The following is a 21,759-nucleotide window of genomic DNA, read 5'->3' as shown; positions in this document are numbered from 1 at the left end:
CTTTCAAGGCTATTTTTAATTTGTCCTCAAATAATCCCTGCTTTTATATATGTGTGTGTGTGTATATATATCTCTTATATAAAGAATTTCAGAGTAGTGCAGTCCTCTCTAATTTTCTGAAATTAATTTGGACACTGGGTTGTGTCTACATTTTCTCAAGCAGTGCCCGTTATAAAACATGCAGGAGAATATAACATGAGTGAGCATCACATTCAGCTGTGAGTTCAAAAAGGCTTCACGCAGGCAGCAAAAGTATATATTGAATCTGCAGCAGGATTTATTTTTAGGGCACTCATCTGAGCTGAGCATCACCTGTAGACAAATGCAAGCGCAACCTTTAAAGTTCTCCAGGAAGCTGAAATATAACCAGTTAAACATTGTTTTCAACAACGGACTCCTGGCTCCCTCACACACATTCCAGGCTTCGATCCATCATTTTCTTCTTTTTTTTTTACATTTTTTTGTTTGTCTGTGTGTACCTTCCCCTTCTTGACTGTGCAATCAGAAATAGAGGGAACAGAGTGTAAAGGGAAACGTTCTATTTTGCAAAGGTCTCCAGACGATGAAATAAACAAAACAGAAACAAAAACAAACCCAGAAAAGTATGTTTTCCTCTATCTATGCTTTCAGTTATTGTAGAAGCTGCTTGTAACACTGGCTAAGCCAAAGATGTTACATCAGTAATTTTAAACTGGAGTAGCTCTTGATTCTAAACACGCATGATCCATGCAAATGCAACTGATTTTTTACTTGATCTGTCACATATTTTCTGCTAAAAGCACAAACACTGCAAACTGGCAGAGATGTAGCATAAGGGCCACGAATACTTGTGGGCAATGGACTTACCTAGAGACCTCTTCCCCCCATCCTGAGCCCTTGCAAACATCTTTCTGAAGTTTGCTCCAAATATTGAGTGTTATTTTGGTGGTCTGAATGGGATCCAGCTTGTACATAGCTCTTATGAAGCGCAGTCTTTTTCTAATAGATGGCACTAAAACCAGAAAGTCAGTACTTGGGAGTTACATAATTGCTTGCTCATTGGCCTATTTTTTCCCCTCTCTCTCAACTGAGATTTTGACAACAATTTTTTTTTTTTGAGGTTGAAACTTTGTATAAAATTTGAGTTTCTAAACAAATGAGCCTGCCAGGTGACCAGAGACCACATAAAATGAAGAAGAAACAGGCTAGGGGAATAAAACTGACTATTGTTATTAGAAAGTGACATTTCGTGCTTAACTCATTTGCAAACACTGGGAAGCCGCCTTTCCCTTGAGACCTTCATTTAGAACAGCTTAAATTCTGGAATGCGCTTAACTTCGCCCGCTGGTTTCTACTGCGTTTAGAGCGCCTACTGATCTGCAAGGCTAAAGCCCGGCCGCCCAGCGGGCGGGGGCCAGCTCTCCCTGGCTCTCCCTAGCGCTCCACCCGCGCCCCGGCTCCCGCGGCATTTCGGCACCGCTGGGAAGGCCAGGCCCCCCCCGGGAGCCGGGAGTCCGGAGCCCACGCCGTGTCCCGGCCCCGGGGAAAGGAGATTCCCGGCCCGCCCCGCGCCCGCCGGGGGCCGGGCCCGCCCTGCGCATTGGCCGCGCCGCGCGTCACTCCCGGCGGCGGCGGCGGGGCCGGGGCCGGGACTTCCTCGTCGCCGCGGCGGCAGCGGCGGTGAGTGCTGGGGAGGGACATCTCAGCCCCGCGGTGGGGCTTCTGCCGGTCCCGGTACCGAGCCCGTGCGTGGGGTGAGCCGGGGCTCGGGCGTGGCGGAGCCCCCGCCACTCTCCGCGGCGCAGGACGCGCGTCCCCGGCCCGGGGCGGCCACGGGGCTGCGGCAGGAGCCGCTCGGCGCTGCTGCCGCTGCTGCAGCATCACCTGGCTGCGGGCCGGGCACGGAGCTGCTGCCGCTCCGGGCTCGGTGCGTGCCCGCCGGGAAGCGCCGGTCTGGGCGTGGGGAGCAGCCGCAAGAAGCCCGAGGTGTCCGGGGTGAAGGCAGGGAGGGAGCGGTGTTTTTACTGGGATTGCAAAATGGAGGTGATGGCGCGGGGGGGGCCGGGAGGGGGCATGTCATATTTGATTTTAGGTATCTATTTTTATGTGTTTTCTGTGCGGGTATTTCCCTCTGAGGGCACGCAGCTGTGCAGTGGAAATACTCTGCTCCTGCTTTAACTCATTTGCTGGTACACCTTGTATTCTCTTGCTCTGTAACATTGAATTGGACTGAAACGGAGGCAAAAAGAAGAAGAAAGTAGGCTTGGAGGCTTAGTGGCAGAAAGAGGCTGTAAATTCCGTCATTGTTGAGCAATGCTGGTAGAAGAAACACATTTGTTATCTGAAATCTCACAAACAAGAAGGAAGGAAAAACTTGTTTATTCATATTCTGCCAGTTGGCAGATCTCTTTGTTTAGAGAGCATTGAGCCTTGAGTGTTGTTTGTTGCAATCGTGGTATTTACTTAGGTGACTTTCCCAGAAAGGACGCAGGGTGGAAATGGCTTTAGAATATGTTTGTGTGATTTTGAGGAGAGACTGTGCATGGCATGAGAGCCTTTGAAAAGAGAGAGGAAAAGAAAAAGAAAAAAGACACAATACATCCTGTCATGATCATACATGCAGCGTTAACCACCGGGGCTGTTTATTCACCATAGGATATATACTTAGTATGTCAGCAGAACCTTATTATAGCAGAGGGTGGGTCTTCCACCCACAGTAAATTTCCTCAAAATATTCTTCACAGTGTGAGGTTTTCCTAGCTCTAGCTGTGGTATGTACATCTTTTGCTGTTTTGATGATGAATTATTCCTGGAATGCCAGGGTCTGAGGATGTGATGTTATATCTTCCCCCCTTCTTTTATATGTGGGGAATCTCTGCAAATGTCTGGTTTTACTGCATTGCATCTGTTCTTAGCTCTGAAACATGAATACCAAGCTGGCTGTGTTGGGATTTCTGAAGAACAGAAGTAGGTGATGTGGTTGGGTACTGCAGTTCTTGTGCTTTTTGCAATCCAATTTTTAAAAGGAACTCTGAGCTTTAATCCCTAACTGATGCATTTAAGAGAAACTTCTCCCCTAAGGGTTTTCCCTGTGAATATAAAAATTCAGCTTTTTTAAGCTGTATTGAGCTGGATACTAGGAATATTCATCACTTATATAAAATTTCAGCTAAGTGAATATAAATCATATATTTAATATATACATGTGTATGGGCAGGCACATGTCTGTTAGTGCTTGCTGACACTAGAAACTTTTTATGTAATTGTTTTAGCATGAGAAATGTATGCAGTTTGTAGAGGTAGATTGCAGCAGCACATGCAATTTTACTTCCTCTGCTACTGTCAAAGAAGAGTAACTGCCTTAACCAGATTGGAAGCAGAGTGTGAAATTGTCATTTAAAGTCTCGTTGTGTTTCAGGACACAGCTCTTATTTGAATATATAATGTATTAAGGCCTCCAGCGGTTTTTTTTAAGAGGGAGAAAAAAATAGTCTTAAAGTTATGGTTTTTAAAATGTCTTCAACACAAGTAAATTCACCAGGCCATTTGAAATATTTGCCTGTACCTGTACACTCAAACTGTGAGTGGCTGTGGTTTTTGCTCTGCTCTCCCCTGAAAAGTGTTGATTTGTTTCTGTGAAACCGAGCTGCACAGAGATTCATTGGCAAAATGTTTGGAAGATGAGGGGGGGCAGATAGAGATGATTAAAAAAAAGCTAGTGAAAACCAGATTTTCTGTGTCTGGTATAGGGATTGTTAAATATGAGGAGCAGCAGAAAATATGGCCTCTAGCATGAATGGAGATTTGAACTCTGAAATATCACCCGAGTGTATATATGGATTACTGGGAGTTTGAACTCCTCCTGTTTCTAGTAGTGTCTTAGCTGGAGAAAAAAAACCCATCTCTTACTAATCACATCGTATCCCCTTGCCCATTAGCAGCAAATTCTTATGTGGAATATGAACATAAGGAAAGTAATTAATGTATTTTTAGCATTTTTAAAAGAAACTAGCACTAGGGAGGATGACTAGTCTGTAGGGAGCAGAGTGTTGAGGTACCCTTTTGTAAGGTATCCCAAATTAATATTTGTGTGGTACAATGTCATTGTAGTTCAAGTCGTATACTGGTGAAATCTTTTCAGCTCAGAGGCAATATCTATTTATCCTAGTAGGGAATGTGATCTTTCGATCTTCAGGATTGCTGCTTATGTCTTTGTAACATGCAGTTCCCCAGGCTGAGAGAAATGGCAGTCCCGGATTTCTGCCATTCCAGAGTCAGTTTTGAAACGATTCCCTGCCACCTTCAGGATGTTGCTCATGCATTTTTAGTTTGGGTTTTTTCGGTGGTGTGATAGAACATGAAGTTCGCTCTAAATGTAGCTGCATAAAGCACATTTAAAGCACATGCACACACTTTAATTTACTTGTGTCCCACGGCATTACTATTCTTAGCGTAGCCAGCATAGAGGGTGTCTTCCATCAGGCTTTTGTGCTTAGGGCAACCAAGTACAGAGTCTACACCATGACTGATTTAACCAGGCAGAACCTTGTAAGCTCCTGCTTTTTTTACCCAGGGAGAGCCTTGTAACCTCCTGCTTTTTCTCCGTGTGCTTTGGAGCTGGGAGTGATAAGCACATGTGGGTGTGAATGAGCTGAATTATGCTGTAAGGGCTGCTAGAGATAAACAGGGTCCTGCATTACTTTAGAGCACCTAATAAGAGATCCTAGTCAACAGTTTGTGGTAGGAAATTGCACCACTGATGAAGTACTAACTGGAAAATCCAATCCTCTCCCTTCCCCTTCCAGCTCAGTCGTGCCTCAGTGGAAGTGACCACAGCTGACAGGCAAAGGGTAAGAGATGAACACTCGTTGCTTAGGGCTTAGATTAAGAAAAGCTTTATTGCTAATACCTAGCGCTTGAATTAGCACCAGGTTTTGGAAACAAACTGAATGCATGTGTTTCCCGTCTGCTCAGAGTGGGAGAAGGAATCTTGGGTGTTCAGGGGTTACCTTTTGCTTTTCTATCTTGTGCTATATTAGTAAATGCTACTGCAAATTGCCTTAGCTTAAAACTTGGCATGGTGTGTCCTAGGACTGATGTCTCAGATCTTTCATTTTCTAATCTTCTTTCTCCTTCTGTTTGCAAAAAAAAAAAAAAAAAAAAAGCTTTAGCTAGCTTCTTGTTCAATCAGAGAAGTTCTCAATGTCTTGTTAGTATAGCATGCTTAACAAATAACCCAAACCTATTGAGATTAGGAGTGACAAAGGAAAATCTTTCACATGCTTCTTATGGTATGTACTTTTCTTTCCCCAGCTTTTATGCATTAGCATCCTGTTGTCTTTATCAAGTTAAAGCCAAGTAATTCCTTGGACCTTTTATATTGCTATATTTTTTCCCTTCCCGTGTTACCCCACTCTGAAATCCCTGACTTTCACTGAGCACAGCACAGAAGATAGCACCTGACTGCTGGCAAGTTGCGTCAACGTGACCTGTCCATTGCTCTCAGGGCCAAGCTGTCAATGTGCTGCTCCACGTGCTTCTTGTGTAATTCTTGCTGCAGTTCAGGGGTGTGTGTGTGTGTGTTCAGTGTGTGTGCATGCACAAATTTGGGCTGCAAGACTGTATTCAACTGTGCGAAGTACTCCTTAATCTGTGTTTATCAGAAATAACACATTTCTGCATTGGCCAGTACATCACAAATACCTGTGTTTTTCTGTTCAGGTCTACTCTAACCACGCTGGAGGTAATTTTTAAAGATTTACTTAGAAGTGGTGTCAAATGTGACACTCTCAAAGTTCAGATTTGGACCTGTTAGTCTGAAAAAGCATTATAGTTGGCTTGGGGCATTGTTTAATGCTTGCTTTTTGAAGGAGAGTAATTTTCACAATGTAAAATCTCAGTTTCCTGGGCTTCAGAGCATTTCTACTGCCTCACAGATGGAGATGGCCACGGCATGAAGGTGCTGATTCAGTACCACAGCTGAGCTGTCTTGATTGCTCTTTGTCTGTGTAATGGTTTACTGACAGTTCACAAACCTGACAGTCATGCAGGAAATGCCTTTTCTGGTTGTTTCCACCTCCTGCTAGGAACAGCTGGATCTCTGTAGGATCATTTGTGGTGTACTTCTTTCATTCACACTCATTCTTCTGTTTCTCTTGCCCAGGAAGGATACATGACTTGCTGAAAAGAGAGAAAATGCTATGCTGGGGCTACTCGTCTTATGGACAACCTGGGATAGGTAGCAACCTCCAGGTCATCATTCCTGAACCACAGGTGTATGGGTTCATCCATGACAGAAATGTCAAGGAGGTGGCATGTGGAGGAAACCACTCTGTGTTTCTGTTGGAAGATGGAGAGGTGTATACCTGTGGCTTGAACACCAAAGGTCAACTGGGACACGACTGTGAAGGAAGCAAGCCAGGTAAGTCTGCTTTTTATATGCACTTCCAACTGTCTTGAGGCTGGTGGGCTGAGAGCATTATGGAAGCTGCTTTGTGCTGATTGCTGTAGAGCTGGAGCAGCCAGCAGAGCTGTTAATCGTGTCACATAACACAGTAGTGATGCTGAATAACACTAGCTGGCTCTGGAAAGCTAAAGCTGAGCAGCACGGGTGAGGAGACAGGTCTGCTCACTTTGCCTGGGAAATGCATTAAAACAGAGGCGAGTGCAGATGGTCTCAGGGCAGATTTTGTTTTCTGGCATTATGTTGTCTCTTTATAAAAAGGAGGAGAGGCCTATGAGTCACGAGTGTCTTCTGCTTTTTCTTTTCAATTGCACTGCATTGTTATGCCCACTCTTATTCAGCTGCTGCTGGGAGTTTTCTCACACCAAAGAATACAAGTGGATCCATCTTGATTATAGTTGCGGAGAACAAACTTGTGTTTGGCCAAGAAGGTCTGTAAATTTTCTTTCCCCATTTCAGAATTCCTTGTTAACTGGTGCCTTCACTCCTTTGTGCTTTCTTAATCTGAAAAAAAGGTCACTTTAGTGTTGTGTTCCCCAGACTCACACTGCATCTTCTTTATTGTGTTCTGGTGGACAGAACTCATGAGTGCCGAACCACAGGTAGCTGCTGTCTCTCCTTCCCAGGGTGAAGGAGTGATTTAATTTTAAGTTGTTCTTGGAAGAAACCCTGAAGGCTTTCTTCTGGACTCTTTTGAATGTTGGCCTTCCAGTTTACCTTCTATTAACTTCTTGATTTTGGCATGTGGTAAAGATACAGGTATTTCTGTTTCCATTAATATAACAGTCCTGTGCTGTGGGTAATTAGAGCAAAAATTCCTCAGACTCTGCAGGCTACCCTCTGTAGGGCTTGGTTCTTCTCTAGTGTAACCTATTATTGCATGATAAAGAGAGAAGGTGATTGCAGAATAGTCACAGTTCCTCATGCAGTGTGTGCAAATCTGAACCTATTCCTCCTTTCCTCTGTCAGTGTCTTTTGTCTCTTTCTCTCAAAATGAGTGGGCAGGTGTTGGATGCTGGATGACCAGGGTGATGGATTAGAGGAGTTGACCTTGAATCTGCTCTCTTGCTTTTCCTACAAGTAGTTTCTAGACAATTACTGAAAGAGACTGGGAATAGCAGAAGTGCATAAGTCCTCTCTTTGCATGTCTTCTGAGGACTTGTAAATTTAGGCCCTGGAATAAATGAGATGTTGGGTAAAAGGAAGCCAAGCCTAGTGAATATTCAGCTCAAACTGCTGAGGATACCTCATCCTGCACATCACCCAGCTAGCTCAAGACTAGTGTGGAGGCCCCAGAAATTCAGTACTGTTTTGAGTGGTGCAAAGATACTCTGAGAAACATCTTTGGGCTACGCTACTGTTTTACCCTTTAAATTAAACAAGCATAAGCTGATGATGAAAATGGAGGATTCACAGCAAGTAGATCAGAGCTGGAGATGGACTTCATGAATCCTGAATGATGAAGTCTAGACCTCTCTCAGCAAGGTAATCCTGCTTTCAGCTAGACCTGTAGAAGAGAGCCGGTCTGAGATTTTGAAATAGAAATGAAAGGTTCTTTGTGTTTGATCCTAAGTGCCCTCCTTCTACCCTTTAAATTAAGGTCTGTCACCAAGATGTGAAACAAAGTTCCGGTTATCCTATAGGTTTTGTTTTTTTCTGAAAAAGGTTCTGCAGTGCTGCTCTCTGAGGAGCTTGTGGCCATCCCAGAGAAATGGGATAGCATTACTGGCTGTGGCTGCAGTGGGATTTCTGCTGGCTAGGGCAGGTGGGAGGGATGTGCTGTAAAGCAAGGAGCAGCTGCTCTTTTTAGCTTAGGGTGAGCAGTCACAGCAGCCTTTATGGTAACAGCAAACTGAGGGAGAGCCCCCATCACACACTCCTCTGTGCTTTGTCTTGCTGCAGTGGGGACAGAATTTCTTAGTTTTCATTTGCAAATGGGAATAAGAAGAATCAAGCCTTCCTCTTTCGCCTCCACTTCCTCTGTATGGGATAAAGACAGCCTTACACTTTCTGTGTAGAAAGGCCTGTCAAAGATGATAGTTTCTGTTTTCCATTGTTGTGGCCTGTGAATGAAGCCATGCCTGATAGGTGATGAAGGTGCATGTATGGGACACAGGGTCCTGAGCTGTTGGAAGTGATAGAGAAGCCCGTCAGGAGAAGTCTGCAGTAGAGAATGGGAGAAATGCCAGGAACCAGAAGTCCTGGAGCTGTATGTCTTCAGCCTCTGCTGGACAGGGCAGTGTGGGCTCAGGTCTCTTGGTTTTCCAGCCCTGTGGCTTGATCCTGCCAAGCTCCTGAGGGCAGCTAGAAGTGGGTGACCTCTGCCCAGCTCTGGAAGTAAGCTCCAGCTCCTGATGTAGGAGGCTGTGACACAGTACTGATTGTCCTTTTTAGAAAGCCCCTGGGGAGCCTCCTATGACTTCACAAATGCTTACCAGAGCTTTACAGAGTGCCTTGATCGTGTTTGAGATTAACACGGAGACACAGAAAATGTGCAGGGGGTTTTGAACCTTGTGAAGGCTGCATTGACTTCCTAGGGGTGGAGTGGTCCCCTTCCCGCTGCCTAGGTCTTCCCTAAGAGGAAGCTTCCTTTTATTTCTCACTATTCAGTTTTGCTTCTCATTCATGCTGCTCACGAAAATGTCAAACAGTGGCACAGAATTGTTTCAGCAGTTCCTCTTGGAAGAGCCTTTTAGAGGGCACCTTTTGAAATGAAAGAAAACGTGTTAATTAAAAGCTATGTTTATGGTCACATCTGCTGACCTTGTGGATGTAATGTGGAGAGGGGCATAGCAGCTGGCAAAGTGATTCTTATGCTTCTCCTCTACAGGGAACAGAAATTACTGGGTAAGTACATGCCACTGAAAGAGTGTAAGTCAGTAGAGGTTGATTTTCTGGATGTGCCCTTTCCTCTGGATTTTACACTGAGGTGCTAAAATTAATATTTAAGATGCCTAAGAACTTTAGCCTGACTAAAACAACATTCCTTTTGACCTAAAAGTTAACTGCTTCTAAGTGTTTCGAACTCTCTCCTTTTGATAATACCAGGGTGATACCAGGTGTGGCACTCCCATGGCTCTACCACAAGCCAGTTTCCCACATTGTCACGCTGTTTACCGATTCATTTTTTCTTTGATTGTGGTGATGAGCGAGTCTACCCCTCTTAGGGGTGAATATCTAGCTTTGTTAATACTTACATGATCATTTTTCCTCCCCAAAACATTCTGTAGTTTGTGTCTCTGCAATCACTTGGCAGGGATGCAGAGGGGTAGGAATGCTGTTCCAACATTCTCTCACCATGACCATGATTAATAAAGCTTCTGTCTGACTTGCCCTAATTTTCACTTAGGTTGTTATGCCCTTGAAGTTTTCAGAGTCTCTGACCATATCTTAAGAGAATCAACTTGGCAATTTTGGTAGTGAAGTATTGAACCCACTGTTTTGCAAAGCGAGTCTGAGTTTGCATTGATTTCCTGAAATTTATTAGATGATAACATACATTGTCTCTAATGGGAAGCAATAATTTTGTACTGCAGTAATTTTAGGGAAAAAAAAGTAATTCTTTGTAATTATATCTAAATTTTGCCTTTTTTAGTCTTGTAATTTCACTTGGATTGATTTTCTTCAGCTTTGCCATGATGTCTTGGCTCACTGTGATGATTCTTAGATAAGTGCTTTATCTGAGTGTGCATGCTGGAGAACAAAAGACAAGCTGAGGTACCTAAGGTAAAGGATCTTTTAGGATCTGGGTGGAATTATAAAGGGGTGTGAAAAAACTAGCTGGTTGTTAGTAGTTTGTAAAGCTTTAAAAAGCCTGCTTCAGTCTGAGATGTGGAACTTGTTTTCAGCTCTAGAGATTTGTTCTGCTTAAGTCATTTAGACCTCATTTGACTTCTGCTAGTGAGAAAACCTGGGCTTTAGTAATTAGTGTCTCAAGAGACCTACAGAACAATGTCTAAAGCCAAATTTGCCTCAAACCTTTTGTTTGGTAAGATATAGCACACAAACCTATGATTTTTTTTTTTTTTTTTTACAAAACTCCCTGTCTGGGTGGAAATTTGCAGGAGAGCACTGCAATTGTGGAATCTATCTGCTCATAGCTGCTGATAGAAATATCATAATGTTCATTCTCTTTCAAAAAGCAGGAGAAAACACCACCAGAACAAACAAACCAACCAACCTAGGTGATCCAGATCTTTCGGATTTCTCTGAACTGAGTGGACTTTCTTTTCAAATGTGAGTCCACTTGTCCTGAGCCTCAGCACAGGATAGCAGCAGCAGAGAGCTCCGTGTTCAGGGCAGCATGCTTGTTAATCATAAACCCTGGAACAGCTGAGAATTCAGATGTGCCACCTGCTTGGAAGGACAGTCTGTGTGGATTTTCCTGTTTTAGCCTCTTCCCGGTGGGTGAGAAGTCACCCACGAGGTCCTGGTTCCTCTGGAGGAGAGGTGGCAGGGCTTGTGTTTGTTTTGAGCAGGTTGCAGACAAAGAGCTGTGTATGTTTATGTTTCAGCACCCATTGTACATGTTATTTGTAAAAAAAAAAAAAAAAATAAAAAAAAAGTAATTAAACTGGTCACCCCTTGCAGAAGTTGGGTATGTTCATTTGCACTCATCCTTCTTGCTCTAATCGATCACAGGATCTGACCAAGCTATTTCAGATTGCTGTGCCTTCACTAGTGGCTGTAGTGGATTTGCTTTATGGAGTGTTAATTTCAGCTGAGTTGATGCCATTTGGGCTTCGAAATGATTTTAAAATTAGATGTTGGAATTTAAAATGAGTTTAATTTAGAGACAATTGGTATTTGGTTGAATGAGAAGTAAAGGAAGAGCTTTCCCCAAGATATCTTAAATATGCCTGTGTTGTGTTGAATTGGCTGGCTGAGGGATTTGAATATGCCAGACATTTATAGTGGGGGTTGTTTTAAAATTTGTGTGGTCTTGATCATATGAACTGCCTTGTGCCAGTATTTTCTGAGGCTGTAGGACTAGGAGAACCTACGCTGAGGAAAGAGAAGGCTCTTTAGGAGGGCTTAAACAAGTAAAAATCTGATTTCTTGACAGTAAAGAAATCTAGCCAGCACCTAAAACGGCTGTAAGGTGTTCTCAGATGCAGCTCTGAAGTCTTGTCTCTAAACACGTGTATTATTAGAACCACCGGATTCCTCTCTTGATTTCATTTTGCTGAGAGTAAAAACAAGGATGAGCCCAGGGAAGCAAGATGCTAGTTTTTTTACAGTCGGTATGATCTGTTGTTACAGAGGACAAGAGGGATGGTTTCAATGCTTCTTTACCTCAAAAGGTAGAGCTGCAGTAAGAATTACCAGATTTTTGCCTTCTGACTGGGGGTTTGTAGGGCAATTTGGCAACTTCAACGTGTACTTACTTCTGTCGTATTTGTTACTTGTCACTCTTGCATCGTGCATACCTTTCAGAGGATTTCTGAAGATGCAGCTGAAATCAAAGCCTGAAAATGAAATAAAGGCTCTCTGCCTGCCTGGCTTGGAAGGAACATGAAACCTTGGCACAGTGTGTGGCACTAATGACAGGCCCCTTTCCTGCACCCATGCTGAAGCTGGAAGATATGGTCAGGATCAAGGGGGTGGGTGGCTGTGTGTGGTGAGTTAAAGGAAAGGGCAGGGAAGGAGCTGGAGGTGATAGATGCAAGTTTTCTGGATGCCTCAACCTTTTTGTAGTCAGAATAGTTGCTTGTGCTGGACAAAAGTGGTGACTTTATTAAGCTGAGTAAGTATGGCTGAGAGTCACAGCTTATAGGAGAGATTGGAGTAGTTTGGTGGATGATGATTTTGACTCAGTTAGCTATCTTCAGACAGCCCAATACTCTTCCTTAAACTGTATTGGAAATAAGGCTTTATGTCAAACTTTGTGTGACACTTCTTATCAGAAATCAAGTATTTTTGGTAGCTGAAAAAAACTGGCAAGACATTCTCACTCTCTTCAACCCCTGACCTGCCTTTTAAACAGCTGCCTGCCTGTAAAAACTCAGCAGGAAGAATTCTACAGATTCTCCCATCTTCTTTTCTCAGAATGTCCAGTAGATAAAATCAATAAAATTTCTTTTTTTAATGTTTAATAGGACTGCATTCTTTGTCTCCCTTTTTCCAGTCACCATGCATATTTGCAGTAACATATTTTCAAGCACTATTTGTGAAGCTGATGAGAATGCCCTTGAAAGCAAGGGTAGAGGTGCTCTACTGAGTGTGCACTGTGCAGGTGTGGCTTTGTCTTGCCTGCAGGATTGAAATAAATGGGAACAGAACGAGGAGCAAATCGAGTGCTTTTGGAAATTGTATTACTTAATCAAAGCCTGGCCTGCCACAAGTGAGGCTCTCAAGTGTCACAATTTTACAGTATGTGGCACCAGCCCATCAAATCCAGCATCTTTGCACCTATTTCCCTAATTCCCCCTTCTACTTCTGGTAGCCATCCTCAGTATGTCATGCCAAGGTTTAGTGCATCCTGCCCACCTTGGACTTGCTGCCTTGGAGCTGTGGGATTTGCTGGGGTGTACATAGTGGACCTTGGGGTTTTTCAGTAGTCATGGACCAGCCACACCTTCTGTGCTGCCTGCCAGTGGCCAGCAAGCCTGGCTGAATGGCCACCTTTACAGCTCTGTGCCATAGCCTGAGGAGGAAAATGGGCTCTCTCTGGGTGTTCTGAACATATGTTTTACCTGTGTTTCTTTAGGGACTCATGGTGTTTTACTTCTTTGAAAGAATTGTCCTTACTAGTTTACCTCCATGGTCTGAAGGTGAATTCTTCCCTCTGCCAGCTGAAGCTTGCCAGACTGAAACCCTCTGTGCCTGAGCAGCCCTTCCCAGGAGCCTGCTCCAGCTGTCTGTGCCCATGCCAGTCTGCATCTATGGCTCCTCAGGGAGGCTGTGTCCTCTGGACAAAAGGCAGCAAAGTGGGGAGGGCTTTCTGTCTGTGCTTGAGGAAGGGCTTTGCTTTCTCAGGGGAGGTGTTGTGGAGAGTAGCTGGCAAAGCATATGTGAAGTGACACCCTGGGATGTCACAGTGGCCTCTCACTTCTTGCTCTTGCATTCCTGCCTTGACATGACCAGAAACAACTTTATAAAGTGAAGGCAATGTTAACAACTGAGACAGCCTCTCTCATATTTAAGACTGTAAGTAGCCATGCTAAATAAATAAATGAGTGTTGTGCAGGTAAACCATCATCTCAATGAGAGTCACTGATGTCTCTGGATGAAAGGGGACTGCAGAATCTTTTGTTACTTGGAGCTTCTCAGCCTTGACCTGTGGACCGTGTTGCCACCTCTGTGATCAACAGTGTTCTGGGAGAATGTCACCTGCTTTGGTCTGTCCTCTGTCCTTTGCTGTCTTACCCCCTCACTTATTTTATTGTTCAGTGAGTCTACTCTCTGTTTACATTTCCTCCCTTGTAACAAATTATCAGAGTCTTATCAGCTTCATCACTGCTGTTGTCTGTCTCTCTGATCAGGCTTTTCTTCATGCTGCTCTGCTTTCTGCTGCCAGCATAGCACCATTCATGGAGTTCAGGAAAGGAAGACCTCAAGATTTGCAAACTGGACTTGTAAAACCCAGCCTTCTTGATGGATATAGTAAACTTAAGGTGTTGAAAGTCAGAGGAGTTACATTTTGATGTAAACATTGCTTGCTCCATACTTCAAAGTCTTTGCCTCATTCTAAGAGAAGTTTGAGCATAAGGTGTGCAGCCAGCCATATGTAGGTGAGAGCAGCAGGCAGATAGTGAGGATAGATGTCATATGGTGGGGATGTGGTCTCCCCACGGAGTTTGCTCTTGTAGTCTGGTGCTGTGCATGTGCAGAGCACAGTGTTTCTCGCACCCTTGTGTGCAATAGTGTTGCATAATCTTGAGTAACAAGCATGTACTGTCTTCTCAGAGATTCCCTGCGAATAGCAGGAAGGAGAAATTGCAGAGCTGGTGTCAGGCAGGGCGGTTCCAGCTGTCTACGTGTTGTGTGTCTCATCTGCCTGGCCATGCCAGAGACTGTGGAGTCACCAAGGTGTGTTCTTGAGACTGTCCAGCAACCCTGGCCTCCTCCCTGTGCACCCTCCTCTGATTTGACTGCTGACAAACCACAGCCTGCAGAGGTGGTGTGAGTGAAGCCACAGGAGCAGTTTTAGCTGACTGGGTTAGATTATGTTTTCAAAAAGCACATGACAGCTTTGTGAAGTCTGTGTTTAGTTTAAGTGCTTTATAGAGTCTGGTTTCTTCTTCCTGATCCAGTACTCCAAATGTTTCCCGTGACAGCTTGGAATGTGGGATGCCAAGGTGGTCAGAGTTGAAAGTGGGCGGAGGGAAATCAGAGGGTCCTTCTTGGGAGCTTTAAGGGAGAGGGGAAGGGGCAAAAATGCCATGGCAAACACCATGATTTCCCCCTCCCCAATTACCAGTTTCCAGGTGGCAGAATCACACTTCCACTGGGGATGATGTTTTCTGGAAAAGCTGGTGAGTGTACTTGTGCTGCTACTGGTTAAATAGCTGGTATTTTACTGCTAATACTGATAAAAACAGTGGATAGCTGGGATATGGAAGTTATGCTGACAAAAGAAGGAAACTTTTGTAAGGGGAGGGAGGTACCTTCTCTCTTAGTGCACTTTAAATGGCAAGCATTTTGATTGTTGCACTTTGGTTTTCTCTTTTTCCTGTTTCTTTAAAACACTTAGACATGCTTTAATATTCAGCTGACTTCAGTAGGACTGAAATCATGACGCTCATCACAACCTGGAAGTAGAGCCAGGATATCCATATGCAGAAATGCCTTTGGGATGTGCCATTGGAGACTGGGGAGTCAGCTGAAGTTTACTAATTAAGATATAAAAACCTTGTCAGGGTGTTTGGTAGATCCACTGTTGCTTACTTGCTTTTTGTACAGTGGCTTAATAAGATGGTGGTGACCGATGAGTCTGGACCATGATGTTTTTCTGCTTTTCTTGTGGTGCTTGTTGAAGGCAGTAGCAGATTTTTATGGAGTTTTTGGCTGTTGAATCAGGCTTTCCTAAGTGCTAATGCTGTTATGTCACCTTGTTACATGGTTTAATGTGTTGATGCAATTCATTTCCAAAAGTAGAGAACTCTGCTCCTTTCCTGTAAGAATTAAAGCTTTTCAGTACTCAGAGAATAGAAAGATTATACAGGTGAAATTTAGGTCGCTGTTAGTGTCTGAATAAATATTCAGCTGCCTTGTTTATTGAAACATTGTATTTCACACTTCTGATTTTTAGATCTGGGTTGCACAATGCTCACCTGTCCTCATTGTGGAGGTGGACTATATTAACAAGCATGGCAATGCAAAGAAGTTGGTTCATCTGTCCTCAGACTTGCAAGCTGCTAACATTTAACCTAGAGGAATTTCTTACCTTAGCTTACCTGTTTCTCTCTTCCCTGTGTTTCTACCACCATCTCTTACCTGGGCAAGCTAGTAAGACACGTATTTTTGAGAATCTGTGACACTTTCCTTGCAGACACCAACAGCCAAGATGAGCAAATGCTCTGAGTTGGTTATTGTCAACCTGGGGAGGCAATGAAGAGTTTTGGTCCGATGTCCAAGCAGACTGAAATCACTTGAAACTCTTCCAAAACATAGATTCTTCTGACCAGAAATGCAGATTTTGCCACTGAAGGTGTAACCTCAGGGCTGATGGGCTCTCTGCAGTTTCCAGGCAGTAGAAGCCATCTGGTGCTGTTCCTGTACATCCTGGTACACATATGGCTGGAGGATCTTGCCCCGTCCTCCAGCAAAAGTCTGTCTTGTGAGCAGCTGGAAGCTATACATAGACAGGGTGTACCAACTCTCTGATAAAATGACTAGGAGTAGGAAAGCTAATTAATCATTCATTGGCTGTGCATTCTAATTAGAGCAGTATAAATGAGTGCTTTGTGCTTCTAGCCGTTGCAGACATGGAAGATCTTGTAAAGCTTTCCGAAGATGTGGAGGCAAAGGATAGGTCCTGTTTTATAAATAGGAAAGCTATGGACTAATGGTGGGCTTGTCAGGGGTTTTCATTCTTGTCCCAGCTTTACTGCCATTCCCAAACCTTCTAGCTAAGTACACTGATTGACAGAAAGTTGAGCTGTAGAAACACACACCACCTATCCTCAACTTTTGCTGGAGTGTCCTTGCAAACCAAGAAAACCCAAGAGCAGTCCTGAGAAGCAGGCCTGTCACCATTCACCTATGGGCTGTCCTGAATAGTTTGCTTCGTTCTTTACTGTAGTGTATTTTATGAAAGGATCTAAGGAGTTAAAACCAGAAAAAGTCAAATCTTGATACACCTTTTTGTGTTGAGATCCACAGGTTAAAGTGACAGAAGAGAGAAATCAAAGCTGAAACTCCACCAGATATGAAGAACTGATAAATGACTTCTAAGCATTGGTGCTGTTTTGAGACAGCTGACAGCTTCAGGAAGAAAAGATTGTGTCAGTCTTGGCACTTAAGGGTTTTTGTTTGTTTTTTGAAAGTTTATGAGGTGTTGAAACACTGTATTGCATAACTGCTTCAGCCCTTCCCTGTTGCTTTCAGGGTTTTGTTCTGCTTAGCTTTGTAGATAATTTTGCCTGTTAAGCCCCACTTGACTGGTTTTATTCATCAGTTACAAAAGACACAATACTAAGAATAAACTTCACCTTTTGTACTCTTCATCTCAGTGCAGTGATAGATCTTCTCTAAGGAGTGAATAATGGTGTTGTGATGCTTTGGAAGTTAAATGTACACCAACCACTAAAACTTCTAATATTTTGATGTGAGGAAGGAATGGGAGGTCAACAAAGAAGTAGTTGTCAGATAGATGTTTTTGATATCCCATGTAAGCTGAGAGATGAGACATTCAGTGATTTGGCAGCTGACTGAACTGGGACCCTTGTTGGACTGCCTGGGCAGCCTGTGATCCCAGGAGAAGGCTGGCTTTTTTCCTTCTCTGAAAAGAAACACATGTGAGTGTATAAAACTTAAAACTATTTGGCATTTGCATTTCTTAATGACTTTTCAGGCAAACTGCTATTGACAGGGTCTTAGGAATGTATTGTGGTAAGATGGGCGTGCACCTTTCTAAAGGCAAAGAGCTTCATCTCCAATACAGGCATGGGTTTTTTCTGTCTGTGATTATCCAGGTGAGACTGTACTCTGTTCTATTGGTGAGCAGTCCAGTCACTGAAGGCTTTCAGTGACACAGGGCAGCCTTTCAAAACAAGTTGGTATTTATTTGTTTCTTGGGATGGCACACACAGCAAGGTCACATTTATGTTGCCAAATTAAACTTTAGATGGAGCCAGAGGGGACCGAAACAACCTCGGATTTCTAAACCTATTGGGTGTCCTCTCAATGTCCCAGTGTGTGAAGTCCTTCCCACAGCCCCATACCTCAAGGCACTCTTTCTCTATTTGCAGTGCTACTGCAGTCAGAATCCTGCCTCTTCCAGCTAATCTTTGGTCACTGGTGTCTTCTGTCACCTCCCCAAGGTGCTTCAGTGATTCAGGGTCAGCTCCTGCAGGAAATAAGACTTACTGTGACAAATACTGCTTTCCCAGGGAAGTGTTTTACATGCCTGCAGGTAGTGAAACAGTCTCTGCTATGGGTGCCCCCGCATCCCATATTGTCCATATTTGCTGTTTTGTCAGACTCATGATGTCCCCTGGAGCGTTTGGCAGTGTGCAGGGAGCGGCTTTGGAAGTGAGGCTGGCTGGTGATTTTGTGACCACTTTTAGGGGCTCAGGTGCTCTGGGTAACAGCCAAGTCTCAGTGTACCCTTCGAGCAAGGGTGAAGTGATGGGGTCATAAATCAAAAGGTTTTCCTTGGAGAAGTGGATGGCTTCATCCTCCTCTCTTTTTGATGGCGTGATCCTCTCCAGCAGCAGCTTTAGTTCTGGACCTTCAGGTCCCGGTACAGAAGCACACCTGTCTGAACTTAGGTGTGTGTTGGCCAAAGTGCAGCAGGTAATGTTTGTCTTGCTGGATGTCTGAGAGGAAGAGACCAGAGTCATATGTGCTACTGAAATACCTTGTCTGCTGTTTGTCATTGACCTTGATCAGCCTTTACAGCTGCTGGTTGTTTAGAGCTCTCAGATAAAAATAGGTTCCCTCATTTATATACATATGTAAATGAATATAAACCAGACCGCCAAGCAGTGCTATAGTTGGGTGCTTGTGGGCCCAAGTGGGAAGCTGTGTGTCTAAATTGAGTTACCACCCTCAAACCTGGCTGTGTCTCTGCACTGGCAGTGGGACTGGGTGAAATTAGTACTGCTGGAAAGAGCCACAGGACCAAAGGTTTTGTGGGGTGGCAGATCTCAAGCCCTCCTAAGATGTTTTTGTGCTTGTTACTTGTTAACTGCACCTCTGTTGCCATTAAGTATTCTGAGTGAAATGAAGCACATGTTCAGGGGGCATTTTCCTCAGCTAGAATATGTATTTAAATAGTTGTCACCTTTTTCTTCAATAGCATCCATTAGGGATTTTTCTCCTCATTTTCTCATTCCTAGACATAGAAGGCAAGCCCTCCTAGGGGTACCTTTTTCTACGCTCATTTAAGACATGTAGAGTAATTGGTAAGCAGGTTTTGGTGCTAAGTGTGTTAATGATTCTGAATGCCTTGTGATGTGTGGTATCATTTTCATGGAATGACTTGTAATGACCCTTTCCTCTCATGTCCCAGGCAAGTGGGATTTCAGTAATACTGATCACTGCCTTGTAGCTTACAGGGTGAAATCTTTCTTTATCCACCTGGAACATTTGGATTTGTTCAGGGAAGAAAAAGAAAAACAACTTTGCTTCTATCTGGCATGCAGGGAGCTTTGCCATCAGTTTTGTAGTATTTCCAATGTTTTGTTGAAAAGCAAGACTTTTTTTCATGCCCATTTGTAAAAATTGTGTAATGTGTAAGATTTGGTTATAGATGTTTTTAGAGTAGTTGTCAAACCTGCTTCAGTTGCATAACATGATGCAATGATGAAAGTCCAGTTGAGGGTTATCTTCCGGAGGACTTGAGTGATGATTTTTTTAAAAAAAATATGATTTCATTTCATTTTTCTTCCTTTTTATGGCACTTTTTTAAATGGGTGTTTGACAGTGATAGTAATAGGTTGATAGGTTCAAACTTGTTCCAAGATTAGCATGGAAGGTGTTGTAACACATACACACCAAGCAATAAATCAAGGTGTGGTGGATGGGTTGTGGATGACATCCAGCTTTGTGGATGACTCATCTTCATTGGACATGAGAGCTGTGGAAGGTCAAATATGTTTTGCAGGGTCTACTGTCTTCTCAGTGTTGGATGATCCCTGAATCAAAACTGAGCGGGGAAACCTTAAATCTGGGATATCTGTTCCTGAATAACCTGATAGGTTTTCCTGTGTCTCTGAGGCTGGCTGTCATTGTGCTTGAGGCATATATACCTCCTTGCCTCCTGTGATCTTCAAATCAGTCTCTCAAGAAGAGCTCAGCAGCAACACATTTTCAGTAAACTTGGTGCTTTTTCTCCTGTTGGACTTGTTTTAAAACTCAATTGGGGATCAGCACACTCACCCCGTGGCTTTGCGTGCACGTTTGCCCAGGCTTGGTGCCTGTGTGTTGCTGTGAGATGAGTGCTGTGACCACAGATGCTTTCCCTGTGTTTCCTCAGAGCAAATTGGGGCGCTGGCTGGGCAGCACATCGTGCATGTGGCCTGTGGGGAGTCCCACAGCGTGGCCCTCAGTGACCAGGGCCAGCTCTTCTCCTGGGGCGCCGGCAGCGACGGACAGCTGGGGCTCACCACTATAGAAGATGCAGTGACAGTGCCCAGGTAGGCATTTACCAGGGTCAGCTTTCCTCAGGGAAGCTCCTTGGAGGTGCTGCATCAAGGGTTGCTCACCTTGGGAGGGTTACTTTCTCTCAGTCTGGCAGGATTAGGTCCCTTCTCATGTTGGGATGAAGAAAGTTCCTTCTGCTTTTTCTCACTGCTGTTCTGCTGCATCCTGAGCACTGCAAGTCCTCAGGAGGTTTGGGCAGAACAGACCTTCTACCCATGGATGGTTGAGGTATGGAAAAGAAAACTGGAGTGTGCTTAGCTTCCTCCGTGAAAAATGCCACAATGAGTACAGAAAATGCCACAATGTTTTGTACAGGAAAAGGAGGTGCATGAAAGAGTACTTAAAACCAGAAATGCTGTTTGTACTTCATGGTGTTTTATCATGCTGTGTTAACAACAGATGCAGTCTCTCATTTGGTCTGCCGCTGCAGAGCAGAAGTTTGAGATGTCTCTCTAGGATGGCTGTCATTGTCAAAACAGTATTTAAAGGAAGAGTTTCAATTACAAAAGATTCATGTTTGAGCTGAAGGACTCTGTGGGAAGACAGCCCTTAACTTGCATGTGGTTCTGATAAAACAGAGGGGCTCATATAGCAATGTGATAGTGCCGTTTTAAAAACAACATTTTTGTGGAATAACTTGAACCTTTGACATGCTATTCTCTGTACAAAGCACTGAAGAGGGTTTGGTGCTGTAACTCACTGGAACTGCTAGGCCCATAACAGCATGAAAAATGTCAATGCCTGAAAAAGAATAGTGAAATAGATGCCAAGAACCAGCTATTTTCACCATTTCCAGATGGTTGGATTCAGTGTTATAGCAGGAAATGTAGTTGAGTTACTAGTCAAGTGTCTAGAGGTCTCCACAGATTTGCATCTATTGTGTATGGATCTGTATTGCCTTCAAGGCACTGTTCCTCAGTCTCAAAACTATAGATTTTGTGTATACATACAACAAACATCTGAGTGTAAATGCTAATTTTTGTCTAAGGTGATTTGTGGACACTTATTCTAAAATAGTGTTGTCATCTTTAGGTTGATAAAGAAATTGAACCAACAGACGATACTGCAGGTTTCCTGTGGAAATTGGCATTGCCTGGCTCTGGCAGCAGGTACTGTAGCATCCATTATTAATTATCAAAATTTGTGCTGTTATTTTGCACAGTGTCCAAGACTGCATATTTCTGCATAATAAATCACGGACATCCCATGTCCTGACTGCTTTTGGGCCAAATGGGATGCTGTAAACTGGATCAGGTACCATGAATACTGAGGAAGAGCTTTGCCAATATTGTGAAGAAAGAAAACATTACACACGGGCCACCCACTGTTTCACTGGTGAATGATGGCAGGAGTGCTTGAAAGCTTTCCATCCTGATTTAGAAAAATGTGTGTAATTAATTTCTTTGTGTTGAAATTTTCCATGGCTGTTACTCTTCTGTGTGAGATGTGGAGTTTTGTGTGAAATGTTTTTTGTTGTACTGTTTGTTACAGCAGTTGCATTTTGT

At 43.7% G+C, this 21,759-nt stretch overlaps 1 protein-coding gene across 4 annotated transcripts in view; it reads left to right on the top strand.

Moving 5' to 3' along the window:
• Positions 1-1,588: 1,588 nt before the first annotated feature.
• HERC3 (HECT and RLD domain containing E3 ubiquitin protein ligase 3) overlaps positions 1,589-21,759 on the top strand; it is a 46,286-nt gene continuing 26,115 nt past the window's right edge. For 2 of the 4 annotated variants that reach the window (XM_088163996.1, XM_088163999.1), the window contains exons 1-5: positions 1,589-1,659; positions 4,785-4,829; positions 6,143-6,400; positions 20,088-20,247; positions 21,287-21,363. In XM_088163996.1, the coding sequence (XP_088020122.1) occupies positions 6,175-6,400; positions 20,088-20,247; positions 21,287-21,363 (463 nt within the window). In that variant the 5' untranslated portion in view covers positions 1,589-1,659; positions 4,785-4,829; positions 6,143-6,174. Of the gene's footprint in view, positions 1,660-1,946; positions 1,966-4,784; positions 4,830-6,142; positions 6,401-20,087; positions 20,248-21,286; positions 21,364-21,759 lie in introns of those variants that run through there. The other 2 variants (XM_088163997.1, XM_088163998.1) reach the window with 2 other exon arrangements.

Source organism: Sturnus vulgaris, chromosome 4, assembly GCF_052056855.1.
Source record: "Sturnus vulgaris isolate bStuVul1 chromosome 4, bStuVul1.hap1, whole genome shotgun sequence".
Taxonomy (NCBI): domain Eukaryota; kingdom Metazoa; phylum Chordata; class Aves; order Passeriformes; family Sturnidae; genus Sturnus; species Sturnus vulgaris.
This window is presented reverse-complemented; position numbering and strand designations above follow the sequence as displayed.